Source organism: Volvox carteri (assembly GCF_000143455.1).
Source record: "Volvox carteri f. nagariensis unplaced genomic scaffold VOLCAscaffold_9, whole genome shotgun sequence".
NCBI lineage: Eukaryota > Viridiplantae > Chlorophyta > Chlorophyceae > Chlamydomonadales > Volvocaceae > Volvox > Volvox carteri.
The window spans coordinates 1,861,405-1,874,487 of NW_003307552.1; the positions used below are offsets into that span (position 1 = coordinate 1,861,405).

Below are 13,083 nucleotides of genomic sequence, written 5' to 3' on the forward strand. Positions count from 1 at the left end.
CCGCTCCAAACCCCTCCTACCCACCCCCTTCCCTCCCCTTCCCACCCCCACCATCCGGCTCACCTCGGCTCGGGCTGCTCCACTGCCTTAACCAGGTCCCTATCCTCCCCCAGCCTACTCGCCCGCTCCAGGGCGTCCATATCGTTCACCAGGGACAGGGGACCCAGGGAGGGCCTGACCCGCGGGTCAGCTAGGGCGTGGATACACGCTACCAGCCTGGCAACAGGCGGCAGACACCACTCCAGGTGGGGGCTGAAGGGGTGCTCCACGGAGGAACCGGGAGGAGGACTGCTGGCGGCGCCGCCGCCGCTGCCGCTGCCGCTGCCGCCGCCCGCGGCCACAGGTGCGGGCGCCGTGCGGCGCAGCGCGCGCTCCAGGAGCGTCACCTGCGTACGGCAGCAACTCGCTCTAAGGAATATACCACCATGAAGGCCGTACCACGCAAGCGGCCGTCAAAATGCACCAAAAGCAAGGAAAGGCTCCCTCCATGTCCTGGCCCTGGAAATCACACGCCTCAACGAAAAAAGGTCCCTCTGTCCCCCTCCACAACATCCCCCTCCACAACATCCCCCTCCACAACACCTTCCCCCCATCCACCACCCTCACCATTAGATGGCGGCAGCTCACCCCCTGGCCTCCTTGCGACATATCATTCCCTCCACCATATGCCTGGGACCCAGTCGGGGCGCTCGTAACGCAACGAACCCCACCTTCACCTCCTACCACCTCCCGGACAATGCCGAGGGGGGAAACAACGCGGAACACTCATAAATTTACCCCTCACCCCCCCATACCCACACCCACACACGCACGAGACCCTACCTGGTGATACAGCGTCCAGCGCCGCTCCCGGGCGCCTAGCTCCAGGGAGGGCTTACCCGGAGAGACACCGCCACTCCCTGCGGAGCCCGCAGCAGCCGAACCGGCGACCCCAGGAACGAGCGGCATGTAGGCCTGTACGAACGCCTGTACGATTACACGGGTGCAAGGGATGCATTCATGACGATGATGATGATAATGATGATGATGTCACCGCACATGACGTTGCAGTCGTTCATGCCGTAGAGAGAAAGCGAGGGACGCGGGGAAAGTGAGAGTGCGCGCGCGAGAGAGGCAAAGTCAGTATTGGTTGCGCCTGAAGAAAACTTTTGCCTTCTTGTCCGTGTCGCGCATCGAATCCCACACGGTCCATGTCTAAACGCATCCATGTCGCAGATAACCGCATCCACCGCCAATACCATCGCATCCGCGGTCCCCCCTCACGTAGGAATTCGAGGGCCTGTGGTTCTACGAACCCTAATTCCCCCTTTCCCCCCCCCAACACCCGTCCCGGCGCCGACACCCTTCCAATCCACCTCCAGGTCTGAGTCTGCCTGTCCTGTCCTTTATGCACCTCCTTCAGCACACACACACACACGCGCGCGCACGCACACACGCACACAAACAAACACAAACCCGCCGCTTCCCCCGGAGACTTCCTAGACTGCCAGCAGTTCATTCCTTGTTTCCCCCTGGCTGGAGTTGATTCCCCTCTTGCGGGCCCCTGCGGCCTCCTCCCCCTCTCCTGTCCCCCTTACTTGCGGCGAGGCCACAGCAGCCTGCCACTCCGCACTGCCCCACTGCTGCGCTATGGGTCCGAATATGAGCTGGATGAGCTGGGACTGCACCAGGGGGGACGCGGCGGAGGCGGCGGCGAGGAGGCCTAGAGGGGGAGAGGGGGGGTGAGAAAGGGGAGGTCGAGGGGGAGGGGGTGTGTGTGGGGGGGGAAAAGACGAACCACGAGCGAGTGAAGCTGCTGCCAAGGAAAGACTGATGCAGCAGACTGGGGCGAGGGGGGTCGTGACGCCCTAGGACAGGACAGAACAGGAGAGGCATGCGGGTACAGTACAGGAGTGGGGGAAGTCATCTGCACATAGAGCATGGAATTGACAGCCGGCGTACATCCAAAGCAGCAAAGGAAGGAAAGGGGACGCGAGGCCATGCAGTTCGTAGCAGCTACCCGTACACTGAACAGACGGACCGGGGGGGGGGAGGGATGCGGCGAGCGCAACAACGAGACCCAAATAACGGGTAACGTCCTGTCCTGGGTTGTGGAGGAGGAAGGGGCCTCATCTCCTCCCTCACCCATCCATTCGCAAGCATACAGGCAACTATACGTACACACATACATACACACACGCACAGCCCCTGCCACGCTCACCTTCCCACAGCAGCACCCTCTCCCCCTCCCTCAGCAACCCCCGCTCCCACAGAACAGATATCTCGGTCACCAGCGCGGAGAGGTGCGGAACAAGAGCTCCAGGGGCGGCCTGAATGGGGGAATGAAGCCACGACAGGAAAATGAAGATACTGTACACGACACGGTGTACCGTAACTCCTTAAGCTACGAAAGTGAGCAAATACATTTTTTATATTAATACATTTGCACATTGCCCCATGCAGGCACCAGCACTAGTAACCAAAAAAGAGGGAAATGTAGGGGCTGGGGGTGTAGGACACAAGGCAAGTTAAGGGGGCCAGAAGAATACACAAGCACCAACACACCGTCCGTCCTTCTCCTTCCCATTCTTCTCCTCCTCTCCTCGTTACGATGGCCCTCCTCTTTTTTCGCCGTGTCTCACCCCCCTCCAAGCCCCTCTAGGCCGTCCGCGTCTGCATATCTTCCCGCCTCCACCTCCCCCCTGGACTAACCCTAGCCAGGCCCAGCAGCACATTCGCCATGGCCAGTCGCGCCTCGAACTGCGCCCTCCACTCGGGCGTCTGACGGGGAGGGGGAGGGAGCTGACCGGGGGCCTAGGGGGCGGGAGGGCCGGGGCGGGGGGAAAAGGAGAAAAGGAAAGGAAAGGGGGGTTGGGTCCAGGGTAAAGAAAGCCACCTAAGATGTGTGTTTGTGTGTGTACACGTGTGTACACATGCGTATACATGTGTAGAAGACGGGGCGCAGAAAAGGAGAAAAACGAAATGGGTAAGGGAAGAAGAGGATACAACCCTGCTAATGATCAACACACACACACACACATGCCAACCGTGGAACCGCTCCGGGAGGGCTCTGCAGCTTTTTCCGCCAAACTCCCGGATGATCAAGACAGAGAAAGAAAGGGGAAGGAGACCACGGCTGAGAATGAAGCAAGCAAGCAAGCAAGCAAGCAAGCGTGCGTGCGTCTTTACATGCATGCGCGAGAGGGAGGACAGGTATCAGGGAGATAGCGCTCGCCTTTACCCGCCAATAACCCACTCCCCGGTCCGTTCCCCTTCCACCTTAAATCGTCCACCCCCGCCCCACCCTCTCCCGTCCCTACCTCCAGGGGCAGCAGCCTCATCACCTCCAGACAGCAGCTCACAGTGGGCACAGCCAGGTCGGGACGTAGCGCCAGGAAGCAACCGAACGCCTCTATCGCCTCGGCGTGCTGCGGAATCAGGAACAATAAAACACACACACACGCACATGCGAATACACTCATGCGGGCTCACATGTTCACACGTGCACACGGGTAGCCACAGGTCAACAAGCGACACGTCGGGGCAGGTGAAGTAGGGAGGACGCGCGCGGGGGGGAAACGGGCAAAAGGTGGGAATGCAGGGGGGGTCGGGAAAAAATGAATGCCGTGAATGCATACGAGGAATAATACCGAACTAACTAAGGGAGGCGTTAAGTTAACCAACCGAAACCGAAACCGAAACCAAACCAACTTACCAGGGTCATGTGCCGCGGGTCAGAAAGCCGCACTCGCAGCACTGCCTGCAGCATATCCGCTATACCCCCCACAAGCGCCGCCGCAGCTGCCTGAGCCACCGGTGACACCGCCGCTGGTCCCGTAGCTCCCGCGCCGGCGCCGCCACTGCCGCCCGTCGACACCCCCAACGGCGCAGCTGCCATGTCGCACAGCGGCGGTAGCACCGCCGTCAGGACCAGTACGGCGGCCTCCAGCTGCGCCGTCGACGACGACGCTGCCGCCGTCGTCGCCACGGATGCCGTACATGCCGCGAACGCCGAGCTGAGCAGCGTCCCCGCCGCCTGCAAGGCCTGCTCCGGAGCCAGCGAAGCAGCTAGGCGCAGAATGGCCTTGGCCTGGGACCGGAACGATACCACCACCTCCTTGTACTCAGCGTGGCTGTCACACCTGCAGATGGTTGGCAGTTCCGCGGTTGGCAGTTGACGGTTAACAGGCATGACAAGGACACGTTTCTAGTGCTCCATCAGGATTTGCACAGCTGCACAGCTGGTAGGGTAGACTAGAAGCCACAAATGGTGACAAAATATGCTTGGGTTGGGAGGAAATCGTTGCATCGTTGGGCTGGTTTGGCCGACAGCGCCATTTTGGACGGTAGTGTTCCCTTCCCAAGTCAGAAGAGGCTGCGACAGCACCGCTAGTCATGTGCAGAAGCAAGGAAATCAAAAAAGACCTGAACACCTAAAGCACTTCCGTACCAGTTTTCTTCTCCTACTACTGCTACTCCTACTACCCATAAATATACCCCAGTTCCACTCATCCACTACCATCCCCACCCACACCTCATCTACAATCGCACCCGCCCATAACACACACACACACAAAACCCCCCCATACCCACCAGTCAGGTACGTTGTTAACCCCCGGGTCGGCAGTCGGCACCACCAGCACCATGGCTCCACACAGCATTCGCATCAGCTCCGAAACCACATCCACCGGCAGAGTATAAGACGAGCCAGACTTGCTCCCACTCCCACTACCGCTCGTCGGTGAATTCTGTGCAATGCGGTGCGATGTTGGGTTGGGTTGGGTTGGGTTGGGTTGGATAAGGCGGGAGGGGGGGAAAGACGAACCACGAACGAGGGGGACAGGGAAGGGAGGGAAGAGGCAGAAAAAGACGAGGTGTAGTGACCCCGACGAAACAGTCAATACAGAATAAGCAGCGCAAGCCGAAACACTCACCGCCCTAACACACGTCTCACCCCTTCCCCCCCATCCTCCTACTCCCCCCATTACGCACACACACACACCCCGGACCACAAACAAGCCCCGTGGTAAGCCGCCCACCTGACCACCACCACCACCACCAGCATGTACCGCCCCAGGCCCCCCAGATCCACCGCCGCCGCCAGCAGCCCCCCCGCTACCGCCACCCGCAAGCGCGTGTTGTGGGGAGGCCTCCCTCAGGAGCTGCTGCCAAAGCGTCAGCGTACCACCCGACAGGCGCAGGTAGGGGTGGCGAGTGAAGGTGAGCAGCTGCGTCAGGAAGGCGGCCCGGCGGCCCTCAGCCTCAGAGAGCGTACGGAAGTGGCCCTCCCCCAGGCTCTCCACCACCTCCAACACGCGGGCACCGAACTCCGCCTGGGAGCCGCCGTAGCCCAGCTCGCGAATCATGGCTGAGTCAGACGGGGATATGAGGAATTTATGGATCAGGGAGTCAGGGGGTCAGGGATAGCGGAGAGTGAGTTAGGGGGCTAGCGAGGAAAAGGGTTGGGAAGAGGAAGTGTGGAATGCTTTTCTGTAGGTTGTAGGTGGCGAGTGAAGAGGAGGACGAGACGGAGTTCAGAAAAGGTTAGACTGCAGACTCCAGGGAGGTAAGTCCTCCGGCGGGCGAAGGGTTCCACTTCATAGGCTCTCCATCTCCAGTAAGGCTCAATACCCCAGCACAAGGCGCACGATTATTAAAGACATCCACACTTTATATATCCCTACTTTAAATATCTTCTACTTACCGCAACATATAACACACAAAAACGAACACCTAAGGTTCCCGCAACAACACACGCAACATACAGGGCAAGCCACCAATCCCCCCGTCTCCCATCCCTCTCCCTTCCTCCTCTTCCCCCAGCCTCCAGCACCAGCACCAGTCCCGCCCCCACCCCCTCACCAGGAGGCAAAGGGTCCTGGGGACTCAGCAGCAGCCCCAGGGCGGCGGTGGCCCCCAGAAGGGCACCTCCCACTCCGTCCATGAGGGTGATGTAGTCGGCGGGGGTCTCATTGGCCCGCTTGCGCCAAGTAACCTGAGGGAGAGGACATGGGTGGCGGCCGTACATGAAAACGTCATGTCGTCTACCATTATTGAACCGCCTCAATGTCCCCAAGGAAAAATGGGGGAAATGTGGGGGGAAGGGAAGTATTTACTGCGGCAGAGGCGGTGAGCACGCACTCGTGCGGACGTGGGTGGTCGAGAGGAGGGGGATTTGAGGGGGGAGGGGGGGAGATTTGAGGGGGGACGACAAACCACGAACGAGTGAAGCTGATGCCAAGGAGATGGGGGAGTGCGGGGAGAAGGGAGGGCAGGATGGGGGAAGGGAAGGGTGAGAGAATTAAGAGCAGCCGCACCATGGGGATGGACGAGGACGTAGTGGCTAGGGAAAGGGAGATTTAGCAAGCCCCATCCTCCTGGGTCAATGAATAGCTCTCCGGGCAGTGAAGCCACAGGTTAAGGTAGGTGGATACTCGAAGCCACCCGAGCCCGTCCCGGACTTCGGTACTTTTCACGACCCATTCACTACCAACAACGACTCGAACCCTCCTCTCTCAAGGTATCCAAAACCCGGTCGAGCCTACACTCGCCTCTGCTCTGCGGTGGTAAGACGAGTACTGAGACGAGTCAGAAGACATGACAGAAATACACGCAAACACACACCGTCGTCACCTCACCCCTTTCCCCGAAAGCACCCAAGCGGGCCCCCACCTGGCGCAGCACGTCCAGGGCCTGCATGCGCAGCGACGGAGTGCCCTCACGGATGAAGAACGAGCAGGCGCTCAGCACCGAGCTAGCCGTCAGCCGGCGCATCGGCACCCATTCAACCCAGGTGCTCAGCGCGCCCAGAGCCGCGGACAGCGCGCCGACGTGCGCCGCGATCTGATCTCGACGCTGCTGCTCGGGAGAGGCTGTAGGGTTCCCACCTGCGGCGGCGGCAGCGCCGCCGCCTCCGGCAGCCGGTGGTAGCGGTTCGGATCTTAGCTTCTGGGCTGCTTGGAAGTGCTGCTCAAGGACCTGATGCGAAGGGAGATGGCGGAGGGGGGTTTACGTGAGGAGAGAGAGGTGGAGGCGACAGAGCGGAAGGGGGCAGAGGCAACAGATAGCGAAGGTAGGAATGCGGCACATCAGACGGACGCAATGTGGGTCATGTGGCACTGGGTGCGCCGCAGCAAGCTGAGGGGTAGATATAGCCCTCAGTATGTTGCCGTTGCCTCGGTGCTATCGGTAAGGTTGCGTGTCACCTTTGTATTGAAACAACCCAAATCGTGCACCATCAAGGGCCCAGTTGCCCGACTCCAATTGGATTGCGGACACAAGTAACCAAAGAAGCGCGCCGAGCAATACGACGGTGACGTGGTGTGGAGCGTGTTGGGGTTTAGACAGGAACCCAGATTGCCCAAATGGTCTTGCTTTGGGCAGGAAAGCTTTCCGAGCTAAGTAGATGCGCTCCCCGGTAACGTCGACGCCTAACAACTGTCACAGCGGCACGTACCTCGCAAAGGAACGGGAACACGGTTGTCGCTGAGGCCGTGAGCGCTGAAAGAAAGGCTCTCTTGCTCGTAACATCGGGAGCGTCTGCTGCTCCCGAGCTACCGGGCGACGTTGGGTCGGTCGTCGCGCCATCGCCGGAAGCTCCGACAGCTCCACCTGCGCAGGCGGCGCCGTTCTCATCCAACAAATAAACGTTGTGCAGCGCATTATACTAAAAATTCGAGCTAAACTTCTATCAAGAGCTTGAATTGCCGCGGCGCAGAAGAAAAGAACCAAAATCAGACGCTAAAGGCACATCATTTTGGAGGCATCCTAAAACAACTGAAAGGTCCAGCATCATTTACATTATAAAATCAATAAACATTGGTTGTAAATCTGGTCGACACGCGACGGAAGTCCAGCCGTTGCGGGGAAGTTTACGTCAGAATCCATGTAAAAGGCCCCCATCTGGATCTCTCCCCCTTACAAGCTTTTCACTTATATGGCCGCTTCACCCAGTCTCAGTGGCTCCAACCGCGACACCGAGAGACATATCTGCTTTCTTCTACATCTATCTCAGAAATGCAGGCCCTGTCGTCCCGTGTGAACTTCGCGGGTGCGTGATCAGACATCCATATACTCCAACCTTCAGCAACTAGCGCTTACGCTTGCGTCCTGACTGCAGCCAAGCCCCAGCGCGCTTCGCGCCTGGTGGTGCGTGCCGAGGAGGCGGCCGCCGCCCCCAAGGCTGCCCCGAAGAAGGATGTCGGGCCTAAGCGTGGCTCGCTGGTGAGCGCAAGCGCAGCGTTTCAGCAGCTCAGTGATTCAGACGCTTAGCTATGTTTTCTTGACACGATAACAGGTGAAGATTCTCCGCCCTGAGTCGTACTGGTTCAACCAGGTCGGCAAGGTGGTGACCGTCGACCAGGTGCGGGAGTCCTTCATGCACAAGGGGTTGATGTGCAAACAAGCTAAGCCCCTTCGTCCTACTTGCAGGGCGCTGTCCGTTACCCTGTGCTGGTTCGCTTTGAGAACCTCAACTACGCTGGTGTCAACACGAACAGCTATGCGCTCGATGAGATCGCTCCGGTCAAGTAAATTATGTGAAGGAGCGATGGCTTGAGTGTGGCGGCAAGTGGATGGGGCATAGAGAAGAGTAATTAGCCAGCTTGGCCTTAGGGCGGACTGTGGGAGAGTTTTGCATTTTTGGGCATGTAAATGCTCTGAGCCTGCTCGACTAGAAGCGTGTTACCTGACTATACGTCGACTATCATATATCATGTATTTATCACATGATGTGATGAACTAAAACTTGTAACTTCTGAAGAGAAAATTTCCAATTCTACCTTGCACACACCTTCGCACTAATGAAGTCACACACTGGGGGCATAATTCATAAAACAAAATTTCACTCACCTGGTCCAGAAATCTCGAATTGTGTCAGATCTTCGCTGATGTAGAGTAGCACCCGACAGGTTAATTCAGCCTACATTTCGTCAACAAATCCATTTGCGTTTAACGACATCATATGCAGGTTATGATAACACAACTACCACATCGTTCCTAACAAGTCACCGAACCCATCCCTCATAACGGCTAACTATCTAGATAACTCGCAGCGTCTTCAACCCCCCCCTCCCATCTCCGACAATTCCTGCTCACCTCACACAACACCTCACCTGAACAGGCCCAGCTGCAGCTCCCGCTATAAGCTGCGGTAACACTTCTGCATACGCTGATGCTCCTCGCTGACGCACCACCACAGCAAGTAATTCTGCCGCTTTCCCTCGCTCGGGGAAACCGCCACTGCTAGTTGCGGCAGGTTCTTGTGCAGGAGACGCAGCTGCGGGATAATGCAACAGGAAAGCACCAGCCCCAAGGAGGATGCGATAAGCGGGGCACGCCGTTGTAGCGCGAAGTACTTCAGGCCCGCAAAACGGGTTGGCAATTCTATGACACGCACCACCACCAAGCGATCACAGACCGCAGCTACGGCAACACAACCAAATAGCCCATAGGTCTCTCCAATACAGCATCACCCCCGCTTACTAAAAGCGGTTTGCTAGGCACATACCTCATTCCTCGAAGCCCATAGGATGTATGATGTGTGAAACAGGGGGGTGTATCTTCGCCCGTGGCAGCTACCCTGCGAAACCCTGCCTTCCCCGGTATTTCGGGGCACCCTCATCCAGTCACCCTAGTCAACTTCTCAGTGGATCGCTCAGGTTCCGCACCCACCGCCGGCATCCAACGGAATCGGCCGGGTCGACAGCGGCCCAACTCCATTCCTGGTCGGCTCGCAGATTAACTTTATCCCAGGTCACCACCGTCCATCAACTAGGGGCGCAATGCCTTCCACCATCGGAAGGACTTTGATCCTAATGGGTATCGATCCCAGGATCTCCCGGGGGCAATGGTCGCGCCTTACCAGTAGTGCCAAACCCTACGTAGGATGTATATCTACGGGATATCCAGTTGTGTCATGTTAAGACATGCATCACAATCATCGCATACCCGCCAACTAAAATACCCAGATCCTGCGGTCCCGGCGCATGGCATTATCCACACGGCAGCTGAACACAAGACTTGAACACTCCCACAACAGGCAGTACTTTGCCAACCCAGGGCCCCCAACCCGAAATCAGGTCCCAACGCACGACAGACGCTGCACAGCTCCCAGCTCCCGGTCCCGCGGCTGCACAGCTCCCAGCCCTGCGTTACCCTCAGCAATCCTAGGACTGCATTGCAATGCCGCGCCCTGAAGTCCCCCCAGGAGCTGCTTGGGCTACGCTAGCTCGCCCACGCAGCATCCACCTTCATCATCGCCCACCGGGCGCCGCCAATTGTAACCCGTTCCCACCCCTGCCCCCGTCCATGTCGAACCCCACCCGGGTCCCATGTCCCCTCCAAATACCTGCCCTGCTCAGCCGTCTATGGAGCTAACGTCCGGCAGCTACATCATCGGATTGTACCTCGCTCTTACCCGTCCCCCAATCCCGTACCGCCTCTTTGTCCACGTCTCCCTCCTCACCTTCCCTGAATTGCTGTAGCGCCAGCTGCGTCACTGCCACCCGCTGCTCCGGAGACAGCTCACGCCATCGGTTGCGTACCTGCCCGGCGTCGCACGTGACGAAGGAATGACTCGGGGGCGATTCGGAGAAGTTACAAGTTGAGAGCACGCGGACGTCCCATTGCAGGAAAATGTCATAAGAGCCACGGACTACGTCGCCTCTTCTTCGTTTTCTTAAGACGAAGAAACCTTACCACCAAAGGACGAAGAACATAGCTCAACTAAGTTACGGGCAAAGCTTTGCCAACGGCAAAGCCGTTGGCACAAACCCCTCTGGTCTTAGTCCCCTAGGGTGTCATCCCAAGCCAACAATGCTCTTTGGCAACCGGCGGCGCCCAACGTAAGTTCTTTGTGTTTTCAACTCTTGTTGTGAGTTGTCTTCCCCTTTCGTTCATCCCCTAAAGGGGACTTTAGTGCTCCCCGAAGGGGAAGACGAAGGGGAAGAAGACAGCCTAGGGGACTAAGACCAGAGGGGACAAGGTACGACTTCCCCCTTTAGGGGAACTAAAGGGGACGAAGAAAACGAAGAACCAAAGAATCCCAGTACGAGTGCATAAGAGCTTGCGTGTCCCTGATGCATGTGTCCCTGATGCGCCCGACCCGTAGGCTCTCCCAGGCATCTGGCAGATGTGCACATGTGAGGCTGAGCACGCTGTCCGGTTCACCACATGTGTGCAAACACCGCCAGAGCGCAGCAACCTTCACTCCCAGCACTGCAGCTCAGCCCCCCTCGGCCCTGCACGCGCACCATCTCTCAGGCCTGCCATCCCCTCCTGCCGTCCCGCCGTCTCAACCCGGTGTCACCGCATGACACAACCATCCGCAACGCAACCCAAGGACAACCCAGGGTCATCCACAGCGCATCGAATTTCCCTGTGCATGTACGTGTGGCAGTACAGGCCCGGCCTGCGCGCGACCCTTGGGCCCTCTTGCCCCTTGGCCCCTCTTGCCCCTTGGCCCCCTGCCCCCCTTGCCCCTTGGCCCCCTGCCCCCCTGCCCCCCTTGCCCCTTGGCCCCCTGCCCCCCTTGCCCCTTGGCCCCCTGCCCCCCTTGCCCCTTGGCCCCCTGCCCCTCTTGCCCCTTGGCCCCCTGCCCCCCTGCCCCCCTTGCCCCTTGGCCCCCTGCCCCTCTTGCCCCTTGCCGCCAAAGCCTGCGAGCCACCTTCGTGTCCCCCGTCATGCAATGGCCACAGGTCCCCGACGTCCCCCGGTACCCGGTGGTTTTGTTATCCTGACTCCCCCTGCAACTGCATCTGTGTCTCCGCTTACTGCATCAATAATGAGCTGATAGGCCGCTAGCCGCACTCCGACCACTTCGGTCGGCTGCAGCAGGCTGCCATAGAGCTGCGCCAGCTGCTGTAGCGAAATCAGTGTTGCGCACGTGGAAAACACAGACGTGACGTCCGCGCATTTGAACTGCCGGGTTATGAGGGGGTTGTGTGTTATCGACCATTGAGTGGGATCAGGTGTTTTGAACAGGCGGCGGGCTCCTAAGGGCACTTGTAACATAGAAATCTTAAATGTGCATGTTCCAGCTGAGAAAGCTTCGGAATAACATGTCCCTGCGCGATCCTCCCTTCCGCCTATACACACACGATGTATGCTGTGCATGGCTGCCTGTACGGCCATGTTTTCGAATATGCACGATGACCTTTGGGAAATCAGACATTACGTAGTACCGAAGGCTGATCGGGGTCGTGCTATACGCATCCGTTGACGAAAGGATCTCGCGCCTGCCTCACCTGCTCCAGAAACGCGACAGCCTCTTTACGCTGCTGTGGAAGTGCCTGTGGACTCTGAGAAGCTAAGATAGCCTGCAGCACTAATCGCGGCACGTCCTGGATAGCCGCCATACTGAATTGAAAACACTGAAAATTGAACTACGGTACCCCAAAAGCTGATTAATCCTGTTCCTTTGTAAATGTTATGGGATGAGATACATGCAACCTTATGAATATGTAAGCTTGTTTCGATAAAACGATCAGTCGCATCGAAAGCCCATTTTTTGTACAGTCAGCAATAGCGATTCAACACCGCGACGCATCGTGCCTCAATTTCTACACGTATGTAAAAAGCCCCATCATAAAAAATTAAGGGCACTTCATAATGCAGTTTTTTACGCTTTGCGATGTGCACTTCTTGGTATCGACGGTCACTGGGCGAAAGTCCGCTAACACCGTTACGTGTGTTCAAACCATGCATACTGTGTTTATGATCCTTCTAAGTATCTTGACGAATACCTCGCCTTGGCATCGCCACTGCTGACTCGTGCTGACAGCTGCGACAAACCTTGTTTTCTTGTCGGACGCAGCTCCCGCATGCACGAAGGATTTTAGTAGGTCAGTTGATGGTGCGAAGAAGAATAGCTTTGGGTGCCTATACCCTGAGCAGATATTTGTGGTGACGGGCGGCAGTCTGCAGGTCGCCTCGCCACATTTGTACGTAGCAAGCTCCGCACAAGCCATGTCCTGGTCACGCGTTACAAGCATGTGATGGCAAATGTCATTGCGGCAAGGGCAATATTATAAATGGTGGGCCTCCTAGTCGGAATCCGAGCACCCACCCATCCAGCCCCCACTCCTTCGGGAGAGGCATGGGAAG

General features: G+C 57.9%; 3 protein-coding genes across 3 annotated transcripts in view; 1 reads left to right on the forward strand and 2 right to left on the reverse strand.

Moving 5' to 3' along the window:
• The window catches only part of VOLCADRAFT_88659 (uncharacterized protein), a gene marked incomplete at both ends in the record, with an annotated part of 12,781 nt that extends 5,191 nt beyond the window's left edge, over positions 1-7,590 (reverse strand). Inside the window, 12 exons of the mRNA XM_002948333.1 lie at positions 64-386; positions 823-966; positions 1,668-1,702; positions 2,201-2,309; positions 2,692-2,793; positions 3,300-3,407; positions 3,695-4,121; positions 4,573-4,727; positions 5,019-5,347; positions 5,842-5,974; positions 6,652-6,957; positions 7,436-7,590. Of these exons, the coding sequence (XP_002948379.1) occupies positions 64-386; positions 823-966; positions 1,668-1,702; positions 2,201-2,309; positions 2,692-2,793; positions 3,300-3,407; positions 3,695-4,121; positions 4,573-4,727; positions 5,019-5,347; positions 5,842-5,974; positions 6,652-6,957; positions 7,436-7,588 (2,324 nt within the window). The remainder of the gene's footprint in view (positions 1-63; positions 387-822; positions 967-1,667; positions 1,703-2,200; positions 2,310-2,691; positions 2,794-3,299; positions 3,408-3,694; positions 4,122-4,572; positions 4,728-5,018; positions 5,348-5,841; positions 5,975-6,651; positions 6,958-7,435) is intronic.
• A 361-nt stretch (positions 7,591-7,951) lies between these two features.
• Positions 7,952-8,746, forward strand: psaE (photosystem I reaction center subunit IV, chloroplast precursor). The gene is made up of 4 exons (XM_002948185.1): positions 7,952-8,029; positions 8,099-8,202; positions 8,276-8,341; positions 8,410-8,746. Exons 1-4 carry the CDS (start codon positions 7,996-7,998, stop codon positions 8,509-8,511), a joined length of 306 nt encoding a protein of 101 aa, XP_002948231.1. The 5' UTR covers positions 7,952-7,995; the 3' UTR covers positions 8,512-8,746.
• Positions 8,747-9,092: 346 nt separating this feature from the next.
• On the reverse strand, positions 9,093-12,335 carry VOLCADRAFT_88661 (uncharacterized protein; the record flags this gene model as incomplete). The annotated part of the gene is made up of 4 exons (XM_002948334.1): positions 9,093-9,256; positions 10,445-10,523; positions 11,752-11,898; positions 12,225-12,335. Coding segments are annotated over 4 exons (501 nt in total), but the record flags the coding sequence as incomplete, so codon positions are not given.
• Positions 12,336-13,083: the final 748 nt, after the last annotated feature.

Excerpts from the sequence above, each read along its gene's own strand:
- psaE (XM_002948185.1), top strand. The coding sequence starts at position 7,996 with ATGCAGGCCCTGTCGTCCCGTGTGAACTTCGCGG. Across the intron at positions 8,030-8,098 it reads GTCCCGTGTGAACTTCGCGG|CCAAGCCCCAGCGCGCTTCG; the intron begins GTGCGTGATCAG and ends TCCTGACTGCAG. Across the intron at positions 8,203-8,275 it reads GGCCTAAGCGTGGCTCGCTG|GTGAAGATTCTCCGCCCTGA; the intron begins GTGAGCGCAAGC and ends ACACGATAACAG.